Source organism: Nicotiana sylvestris, chromosome 11 (assembly GCF_000393655.2).
Source record: "Nicotiana sylvestris chromosome 11, ASM39365v2, whole genome shotgun sequence".
In the NCBI taxonomy this organism is placed as follows: domain Eukaryota; kingdom Viridiplantae; phylum Streptophyta; class Magnoliopsida; order Solanales; family Solanaceae; genus Nicotiana; species Nicotiana sylvestris.
The window spans coordinates 107,099,567-107,110,550 of record NC_091067.1 but is presented as its reverse complement, the minus strand read 5'-3'; the positions used below and the strand labels follow the sequence as shown (position 1 = coordinate 107,110,550).

At 40.8% G+C, this 10,984-nt stretch overlaps 1 protein-coding gene across 1 annotated transcript; it reads right to left on the bottom strand.

Annotated features, from left to right (window-relative positions):
- Positions 1 to 7,341: 7,341 nt before the first annotated feature.
- On the bottom strand, positions 7,342 to 9,473 carry LOC138881443 (uncharacterized). The gene is made up of 2 exons (XM_070161668.1): positions 9,135 to 9,473; positions 7,342 to 7,395 (listed from the first exon to the last, which is right to left on the bottom strand). The coding sequence occupies exons 1-2, from the start codon at positions 9,471 to 9,473 to the stop codon at positions 7,342 to 7,344; spliced, it is 393 nt and encodes a 130-aa protein (XP_070017769.1).
- Positions 9,474 to 10,984: the final 1,511 nt, after the last annotated feature.

Genomic DNA, 10,984 nt, shown 5'->3' with positions numbered 1-10,984 from the left:
TAACGTGCAGGTAGATTTCACATTGGTAGTGCTACAAAATAGGAAGAAGGCTATTGGGTGGACCTTGGCAGATATTCGGGGGATAAGCCCTGCCTTTTGCATACATAATATCAAGTTGGAGGATGGCACCAAACTATCTATTGAACATCAAAGGAGACCCAATGAGGTTATGCAAGAAGTTATCAAGAAGGAGATAATCAAGTGGTTGGATGTTGGGGTTGTCTACCCCATCTCTGATAGTTCATAGACTTCTCCGGTTCAATGTGTCCCAAAGAAGGGGGCATGTGGGTGGTCACCAATTACAAGCATGAGTTGATTCCCACTAGAACGGTGACCGGTTGGAGGGTGTGTATGGACTATCGCAAGCTCAACAAATCACAAGGATGGATCACTTCCCACTTTCTTTCTTAGATCAAATGCTCGATAGATTAGCGTCATGCTTTTTATTACTTTCTTGATGGGTACTCGGGCTACAACCAAATTCTCATTGCTCCGAAAGATCAAGAAAAAATAACCTTTACATGTCCCTATGGTACTTTTGCTTTCAAGCGGATGCCATTTGGTTTGTGCAATGCACCGGCGACTTTTGAAAGGTGTATAATGGCTCTTTTCACGGACATGGTGGAGGACTACCTTGAAGTTTTCATGGATGACTTCTCGGTGGTTGGAGATTCTTTTGATAATTGTCTTGCAAATTTGGAAAAAGTGTTGGCTAGATGTGAAGAAACAAATTTGGTACTCAGTTGGGAGAAATGTCATTTAATGGTCGAGAAAGGTATGGTCCTTGACCACAAAATCTCAAGGAATAGAATTGAAGTTGACAAGGCAAAGATTGAAGTGATTTCTAAGCTTCCACCCCCTACTTCGGTGAAGGGTATGCGGAGTTTCTTAGGTCATGCGGGTTTTTACCGAAGCTTCATCATAGACTTCTCTAAGGTGGTGAACCTATTGTGCAAGCTTCTTGAGAAGGATGCAAAGTTTAATTTCAATGATGATTGCATGAGAGCTTTTGAATTGTTGAAGCTCAAGTTGACAACTACTCTCATCATCACCGCTCCAAATTAGCGTGTGCCTTTTGAACTCAAGTGTGATGCAAGTGACGTAGTGGTTAGGACTTTTTTGGGGCAATGCAACAAGCTTTAATCCAATTTACTATGCTAGTAAGACCATGAATAGTGTCCAGGTCAACTATACTGTTACAGAGAAAGAGATCATTGCTATTGTGTTTGCAATTGAGAAGTTCCTCCCGTACTTGTGTGGTGCAAAATTTATTGTCCACACGGATCATGCGGCACTTCGTTATCTTATAAGAAAAAAGGACTCCAAAGCTCGGTTGATGAGATGGGTGCTCTTGTTACAAGAATTTGATATTGACATCCAAGATAGAAAAGGTAGTGAAAACCAAGTGGCGGACCACTTGTCTCGTTTGGAGGATGAGGGAAGGCCGCATGATGGCCTTGAGATCAATGGATCTTTCCCCGATGAGCAACCCTTGGCAATTTCAATGAAAGAGGTGCTATGGTTCGCATATTTAGCAAACTTTATTTTGTGTGGAATCATTCCGGATAATTTCTCTTCAAGCCAAAGGAAGAAGCTCAAACGAGATTGTCAAGACTATTATTGGGATGAACCATATCTTTTCCAAATTTGTACAGATGGGGTGATTAGAAGATGTGTACTGGAAGAAGAGCAAGGTGAAATTCTTGGGGTTTGTCATTCTTCTCCATAGTGGTCATCATGGTGGAGCAAGAACGGCGGCCAAAGTGCTTACTTGCGGTTACCATTGGCCTACTCTTTATAAAGATGCTAGTGAATTAGTGAAAAGATGTGATGAATGTCAATAGGCCTGTGGAATCTCAAAGAAAAATAAAATGCCTCTCACAACCATTTTGGAGATTGATATTTTCGATGTGTGGGGTATTGACTTTATGTGACCTTTTATGAGTTCTTGTGAAAACACCTACATCTTGGTTGCGGTGGATTATGTGTCCAAATGGGTTGAGGCTGTTTCTTTACCCAACAATGAGGCGAGAAGTGTGATGTCTTTCTTGAAGAAGAATAATTTCACAAGGTTTGGCTCTCCACGTGCAATTATAAGCGATAGGGGGTCACATTTTTGTAACAATGCTTTCGACACTTTACTTAGAAAGTATGATGTTACTACTCCAAAGTCACGACTCCCTATCATCCATAAGCATGTGGGCAAGTGGAAGTATCCAACTGGGAGATAAAGAGTATCTTGTCCAAAATGGTGAATGTTAATTGGACGAAATGGTCCAAGAAGCTTGATGATGCATTATTGGCTTATCTAATGGCTTACAAAACACCTATCGGAATGTCACCATACCGGTTGGTGTTCGGGAAAGCTTGTCATCTTCTGGTGAAACTAGAGCACAAGGTAATGTAGGCTCTAAAGAAGTTGAATCTTGATTGGGATATAGATGCTAACTTGAGGGTTGCACATTTGAATGAATTGGATGAATTCCGGTACCATGCTTACGCAAGTTCGTGTTGCGCCCCCTTTTTCTCATGAAATTGGGTTTATAACATTTGGGAGGACAACTCGTTCCCTTTCGGGAATTGGGTTTGAAGTGAAGAGTCACCACCTAATGATTTGAGTGCATTAGGACACTAAGGAAGGTTTGATTTGAACAACCAGAGATTGGGTAAGGGCTTGAAATTATCTCAAGGGGAAGGTGTTAGGCACCCCTCAAAATCCACTAGTGTGGTTCACAGCCAAGCTATTATTATGACTTTAGTGCAAATAACACATAGGAAAATAAAGGCTTCAAATAAGAGGGGATTTTCACGTAATGTTTACAAATAAACAAAAGTAAGAAAAAGGAACTAAAAAGAGTTGATTTTCTTAAAAGAAATGGTTTAAAAAGATTTAAAAGAAACAAAGAAAACAAATGGAAGGGGGGTCTTAGGTTTATTAATAATATGGATCACCCCACACAACATTCGGTAATCTCTCCTCAGTGAGGGGCTACACGTGATGTTATTGCATAGTCATCATATCCATATCTACCCTTTCCTACCCTGTTAAGGTATTAAAGCGCGGAATTGTCTCGTTCACTTATTACATGATATTAATCGCCCCAATCCTATCAGTCCCGGTGGCATTTAGGACTACTAATCCTAAAAAGAGGAGGTATTGGGCTTATTTGTGGTTTCAAAAGGTAAAATACTAAGGTGACAAACAAAACACATATAGCAAGTTTGGGGAAAGCATATAAACAAATAAAAGGGCTCAAACAGACCTCCTTTAAACCAAAGAAACCACATAATGTAGCATGACTTGCATGTACTGTTTAAGGTCTGATTAAAACTTAAAGGGTCGAGGCAGACTGATTTATTATATAGTTCAGATAAGAAGCTCGAATCAGGCTTGTCTGCTGGTTGTAGTATATAAAATCTGATTCAGTTTATAAACTTTCACCCAATGGCTTGCCTAGGTGTTAGACGAAGACCCTATAGGCATGATATCTATTGATTCCAGAAACAATGAAGTAAACATGAATACATACAGGTTTTAAAAAATCATTTGTTATTAAAGAAAGGCGAGTTTTAGCAAAAGTGCACAAGTCATTTGTGACTGGTTTTAAACTTATAAGCAAATGAAGTGGTTCAGATTCGATTGAAGCTCCTATAGGCATGCTTTCTATGTGTTATCGATTTTGGACATGTTAAAGACATATTGAGAGTGCAGAAATCCTATAGGCATGGCATCTAAATGTTGTACTTCGTTTAAGCCTATGAACATGATATCTAGATGCAGTTAGTTATTTAAGCCCTATAAACTGGTTTGCCTAGTGACAGATACGTATGCAGGATTTGGATTTCCAGTTAACTACGAGCATGGTATCTATATGAGAGATGCAGAAATTTAACTATAGGTAGGACATCCATATGAATGCAGAATTTCAGAAAACTATAGGCAGGATATCTATATGGGTGCAGAATTCCTTATAGGCATAGTATCTACATATGAAAGTGTAGAATTCCTATAGGTAGGATATCTATGTGATATGCAGAGATCAGAAATTCCCTATGAGCAGGATATCTACCCCTTTTACATACATAGTTATTTCCCCCTTTTTTCACTAGCCATCCCCAATAGTTTATTACAAAGTTATTACAGTTCAGAAAAAATAAAGTAAAGAAAATACATTAGAAGTTGAAAATTACAACCAAGGAGAGCCTGATTCAAACTTCATGTCTGAAGTATGAAGTAAACCAACTCCAAATATCATGTTTCAAAGCCTTTCTACCACTTGGGTGTGTCAGAGTTCCTTAAGAGTTTCATAAGAACTTCGGGCAGTGCTTACATCCAAATGTATCGCCATATTAAGCCAAGGTGCAATGTGGAAGGGCCAGCCCTCAGGTGTCCAAGTTCAGAGGGAACTCAAGGTCCCAAGGCAAGGTTCACAAGAGAGGGGCAGAACTTAGGAACTAAGAGAGAGTGCAAGTGCAGAATCCTAAAAGGGGAAAAAGGGAAGGGAAACAGTACACATAGGGATATAGGGAATGGGGAGTTGCAAGAGGTAAAAAGCAGGTTAGTGGGCATAACCCAACAATAGGAGATGTTGGCACACCCATAAGCCTACTGGAACACATTGTTTAGAGGTTAGGATCCCCTGAGGGATCAAGTTCAAACCATAGACAATAACTTGCATATTGCCATGTTTTAAACTGTAACTCAAAGCACATAAAGGGAAATAGGGAATAGGGATTTATAGCAGAAACAAGCAAAAGGAAATCAACATGCTAGTTTAAGTATTTAACTCTGCAGAAGTAGTAAAGTAGACATAGATGCAGAAAGATGTAAGTAAACACATTGTGGTGATGCTGAAGTTAAATTAGGACATACCAATTTCAAAGAAACAAACAGGGAAAAGCAGTAGTCTTGTGAAAGTCAGAATGCAGACAAGAAGGAAGAATTCTATTATGTGAGAGTGAGAACTCAAAAGAGATAGTGAATTGTGAAGTCTGAAGTGTGTGTTTGTGAAAAGGGTCGTGCCTTTTATAGTGTAGAAAGCAGGCAGAAATAAGGTAAGAAAATAGTTTGAAAACTGATTGTCAATCAATTACACAAGGCTTCCCTTAATTAAGGGATTCTGATTCAAATGGGTGAAAACCATTTAAGGAAAGAAATTGAGTAAGCACTTTGTGCACAGCATGCAATCAGGGGTAAATACATAAAAAGTTATTTAAGGACAAGGTTTGAAACACACGGTTTGGTGGATTAAAAAAGGAAAGGAGGGATTGTGGCCGTTGATCATTTTGATCAACGACCTGGATTTAATGGGGGTCGGGCGGGTAGTTTAGGAATTGGGACAGTCCATTTTGAAATTGAAATTGGGGTTAATTGGGGGGTCGATTTGAGCTAAAATTTAAAAACATAGGGCTAGTATTAAATAGCCACTTTTTCCCTCTTTATTTTTATAAAAAATAGAAAAATGATTTTTGGAAACAAATTGAAGGTACTAAATTAATTAATAATACACATATATTAAATTGAAAATACTGGGATCAATTTTGTAATTATAAACGCAATTAAATCTTAAAATAGGCTAAAATTACAATTATGTGCAATTTAATTTTAAAATACTCAAAAATTTGTAAAAAATGTGCAAAAATTACCTTAGCTATATTTTGGTATAACTATGAGAATACAATAAAGGAGTTACCAAAAATGTTAATTTGGGAAATAATTATTTTTTTTCTGATAAAATAAGGCGATAAATTGATTTAAAAATCTTTTAAAAATTGGAAAAATAATGAAACACTTGGACATGCTTATATATGCATAAATATGCTATTTTGAAAGTATTTTGCATATGAAAAATATATAGGAAAATATTGGGTATCAACCGCTGCCCCTTTTTACCCGAGAAGTGTGAAAGAGTTGTCGGGTAAAGATATGATGACCAATTTTGACCGAACGAAATGGTTTGAAAAGATTGACCGTGCCCTGGTTCCTGAGCTGCCTACATATCCCTAGTCTTACAGGAATCAGGTCATATGTAGTTCAGGATCCGTCGGCGGAGTATGCCGATGGAGGTTTTCCAAGAACGGACGTAATGTTTAGGTTGGGCTGGATGGTCAAGGCCTAATGGGGCTGCGGGAACTGGAGCAGGATCGCTCCTACTGAGATGGTCGTTGCTTGTAGGTTTACCTCCAAATAAACAATGAATTGTGCGGAAATTTAAACATGATGCAAGTTCCGATCGGACCATGAATGTTGTCTTCGGATAGTTAGGATGACGTCCTTAGACCATGATGTCCTGGGCCATGAAGCGTATAGTAAAGGGTTCGCAGGCCATGAAATTATGCTCTCGGGCTATGAGAATGATACCTTCGAACAATGATGCCTTTGAATAATGATATGCAAAAGATAAAAAGGGTCTTCAGGCCATGGCATGACTTTCTCGGGTTATGAAAATGGTACCTCCGAACAATGACGCCTTGGACAAATTGGCGATTTTTCAGCCCATGATGCAGTAGGTGGAGATCTTTCAGCCAGTGGAAATGTAAATAAGGTGGAGATCTTTCAGCCGATGCAAGATGTAAATAAAGTGGCGATCTTTCAGCAGATGCAAGATGTAAATAAAGTGGCGATCTTTCAGCCGATGCAAGATGTAAATGAAGTGGCGATCTTTCAGCCGATGCAAGATGTAAATGAAGTGGTGATCTTTCAGCTATGCAAGATGGAGGTAGAGCTTAACCTCAGAAGTCAGAATGGTAGCCTTATGCAATGCAGAGAATGCAGATGGAGGTAGAGCTTAACCTTGGAAGGCAGAATGGTAGCCTTATGCAATGCAAAGAATGCAGATGGAGACAGAGCTTAGTCTCGGAAGGCAGAATGGTAGCCTTATGCAATGTAGAGAATGCAGATAGAGGTAGAGCTTAACCTTGGAAGGCAAAATGGTAGCCTTATGCAATGTAGATAATGCAGATGGAGGTAGAGCTTAACCTCGGAAGGCAGAATGGTAGCCTTATGCAATGCAGAGAATGCAGATGGAGACAGAGCTTAGTGTCGCAAGGCAGAATGGTAGCCTTATGCAATGCAGAGAATGCAGATGGAGGTGGAGCTTAACCTCGGAAGGCAGAATGGTAGCCTTATGCAATGCAGAGAATGCAGATGGAGACAGAGCTTAGTCTCGGAAGGCAGAATGGTAGCCTTATGCAGGAAGTAAAAATGGCAAATGGCAATAGAGTTTTCTTAGCTGATAGCGGATTGCGGTATCGCGATTGCTGGGGATATTGTGCCTGCTGGGGATACTGTTGTGCGGATAGCAGTTGCGAGCAAGTGAAATGGTTGGTAGAGTTGTATTCCTAAACTTTGTGAGTGAGTGTATAGTATATTTGATGATTTTGCAACTCAAGTGCCTGCATTCAAAGAAAAATTGTGAGTTTGTAAAGGGGGAAAGGTTAGTTCGTATCCCCGCTGTCTTTGCTTGACCTGCTCGGCTTTGATCCAGCGATACCGTATATATCACTGGGGTAGCATTGCTAAACAAGGCAATTTTAGTAATAAACATGCATGATTTAGTAAAATCATAACATAAGTACATAATAAAGAATAGTTTTCTTTAGATGAACCGACGACTACGACGTGGTTCAAGATATTGCAACTTCTCTTGCTCTGGAATTTTGAGGGTCCTCCTCAAAATTCTGCCCCAGTTTACTAGGTTGCTTCTTCTGACGGCTGTTAATGATAAATGGCTGGAATCGACTTTGGAATTTTGAGGGTCCTCCTCAAAATTCTGCCCCAGTTTCCAATAGCGGGGGAAATGGAAATTTTATTGAATTGTGACTGAACCCATAGGGCTGTCTACGTATCCCCTCTTAAACGGGAATCAGGTCAGGCGTAGTTCAAATTACATCATATAAGGAAAGCATAAAGATTACACATAGTATCGCTTGACTGCATTTGAATTGATCGGCTTTGGCCAAACTTCTCCGTCCATTTCTGCAAGTATGAGGGCTCCTCCTGTCAAAACCCGATGAACCATGTACGGACCCTGCCAGTTGGGAGAGAATTTCCCTTTGGCTTCATCTTGATGCGGAAAAATTTTCTTTAACACCAGCTGTCCTAGTGTGAATTATCTCGGCTTGACTTTTTTGTTGAAGGCTCTGGACATTCTGTTCTGATAGAGCTCACCATGGCAAACTGCATTCATTCTCTTTCCATCTATAAGAGCTAGCTACTCGTGACGATTCTTCACCCATTCTGCATCGTCGAGCTCTACTTCCTGTATGATCCTTAAGGAAGGAATTTCTACCTCAGCGGGAATGACTGCCTCTGTATCGTAGAACAGCATATAGGGGGTTGCTTCTGTCAATGTGCGGACTATGGTGCGGTATCCCAATAAAGCAAACGATAGCTTCTCGTGCCACTGCTTATACTTCTCTATCATTTTCCTTAGTATCTTCTTGATATTCTTGTTGGCGGCCTCTACGTCTCCGTTCATCTAAGGTCTGTAGGCTATAGAATTCTTGTGTTTGATCTTGAAGGTTTCACACATGGATTTCATCAAATCACTTTTGAAGTTGGAGCCATTATCAGTAATGATTGACTCTGGAATTCTGAACCAACACACGATACGGTCGCGGACGAAATCTGCCAAAACTTTCTTAGTCACTGCCTTGTAAGATGTTGCTTCAACCCATTTGGTGAAATAATTAATCGCTACTAGGATAAACTTGTGCCCGTTTGATGCGGCGGGTTCGATTGGTCTGATAAGATCCATTCCCCAGGCGGCGAACGGCCACGGCGAGCTTGTTGCATTAAGCTCATTTGGAGGCAACTTTATCATGTATGCATGTATCTGGCAGCGGTGGCACTTTCGGACATACTAGATGCATTCTGTTTCCATAGTCATCCAAAAATAACTATCTCGGAGTATTTTCTTTGCTAAAACAAAGTCATTCATATGTGGACCGTAGGTCCCTGCATGAATTTCCTCTAATAGCCTGGATGCTTCCTTTGCGTCGACACACCTTAGTAATCCCAAATCAGGAGTCCTCCTGTACAGGATTCCTCCACTGTGAAAGAAATTATTGGATAACCTCCGAAGCATGCGCTTCTGAGTAGCGTTTGCGAGTTTTGGGTATTCTCCTTTTGCCAAGTATTCCTTGATATCATGAAACCAAGGCTTTCCGTCTGCTTCTTCTTCAACATGAGCACAGTAAGCGGGCTGATCATTGAGAATGGGATCAATGAAATTCTTGTTTGGATATTGTATTATGGATGATAGGGTAGCCAGTGCATCGGCGAATTCATTCTGGACCCTGGGAACATGATGGAATTCTGTCTTTGTGAACCTCTTTCTCAACTCCTGTACATGATGCAGATAAGGGAGTATCTTGGCGTTCTTGGTCGTCCATTGTTCTCGGACCTGATGTATAAGCAAGTCTGAATCCCCAATTACTAGCAACTCTTGGAAGTTCATGTCAATGGCCATCTAGAGCCCTAAGATGCAGGCTTCGTACTCGGCCATGTTGTTGGTGCATGGGAACCTGAGCTTGGCAGATACCGGATAATGCTGACCAATTTTTGATACTAGGACTGCTCATATGCCAACTCCTTTGAAATTTGCTGCTCCATCGAAAAACATTCTCCAATCGTCATAAGATTCTGCAATGTCTTCTCCTATGAATGATACCTCTTCATCAGGAAAATATGTTTTTAGGGGTTCGTATTTTCCGTCCACGGGATTTTCAGCAAGGTGATCTGCTAGTGCCTGTACTTTGATTGTTTTATGAGTCATGTAGACAATGTCAAATTAACTCAACAAGATTTGCCACTTGGCCAGCTTGCCAGTGGGCATGGGCTTTTGAAAGATGTACTTCAAGGGATCTATTCTTGATTTGAGATATGTAGTATAGGCACAGAAGTAGTGCCTCAACTTCTGAGCTACCCAAGTCAAAGCACAACAGGTGCGCTCTAACAGAGAATACCGAGCCTCGTACGAGGTGAACTTCTTACTGAGGTAATAGATGGCCTGCTCCTTCCTCCCTGTTTCATCAGTCTACCCCAGAACACAGCCGAACGCTCTATCCAATACTGCAAGGTAGAGTAATAGAGGTCTACCCGGCTCAGGCGGAACTAAGACTGGTGGTGTTGATAGGTACTCCTTGATTCTGTCGAAAGCTTTTTGGCCATCATCAGTCCATGTGGTAGCGGCGTCCTTCTTTAACATCTTAAAGATCGGCTCACATATGACTGTAGATTGTGCTATGAACTGGCTGATGTAGTTAAGTCTTCCTAGGAAGCTCATTACGTCCTTCTTGTTATTTGGCGGTGGCAGTTCTTGAATAGCTTTGACCTTAGATGGATCCAGTTCTATCCCTCGGTGACTCACAATGAACCCAAGTAGTTTTCCGGCAGGAACCCCAAATGCACATTTTGCGGGATTCAGTTTCAGGTTGTATCTTCTCAGTCTGTTGAAGAACTTCCTCAAATCTTCCATGTGGTCAGTGGCTTTCTTGGACTTTATTATGACATCATCTACATACACTTCAATCTCCTTGTATATCATATCATGGAAGATAGTAGTCATGACCTTCATGTAGGTGGCCCCTGCATTCTTTAACCCGAATGGCATCATCCTGTAGCAGTACATCCCCCACGGCGTAATGAAAGCCGTTTTCTTAGCATCTTCTTTGTCCATCCAGATCTGATGATATCCAGCGAAGCAATCTACAAATGATTGCAACTCATGATTGGCACAATTGTCGATCAGGATGTGTATGTTCGGCAAGGGGAAGTCGTCCTTTGCACTGGCCCGATTGAGATCCCAGTAGTCGACACAGACTCTGACCTTCTCATCCTTCTTCGGCACCGGCACAATATTAGCTAACCATGTTAGATATTCTACTACCCTGAGGACCTTAGCTTGGACCTGCTTAGTGACTTTTTCCTTGATTTTCAGACTCATGTCGGATTTAAACTTTCTGAGCTTCTGTTTTACCG

Excerpts from the sequence above, each read along its gene's own strand:
- LOC138881443 (XM_070161668.1), bottom strand. The coding sequence starts at position 9,473 with ATGGCCATTGACATGAACTTCCAAGAGTTGCTAGTAATTGGGGATTCA. Across the intron at positions 7,396-9,134 it reads ATGATATCAAGGAATACTTG|GCACTTGAGTTGCAAAATCA; the intron begins GCAAAAGGAGAA and ends CTTTGAATGCAG.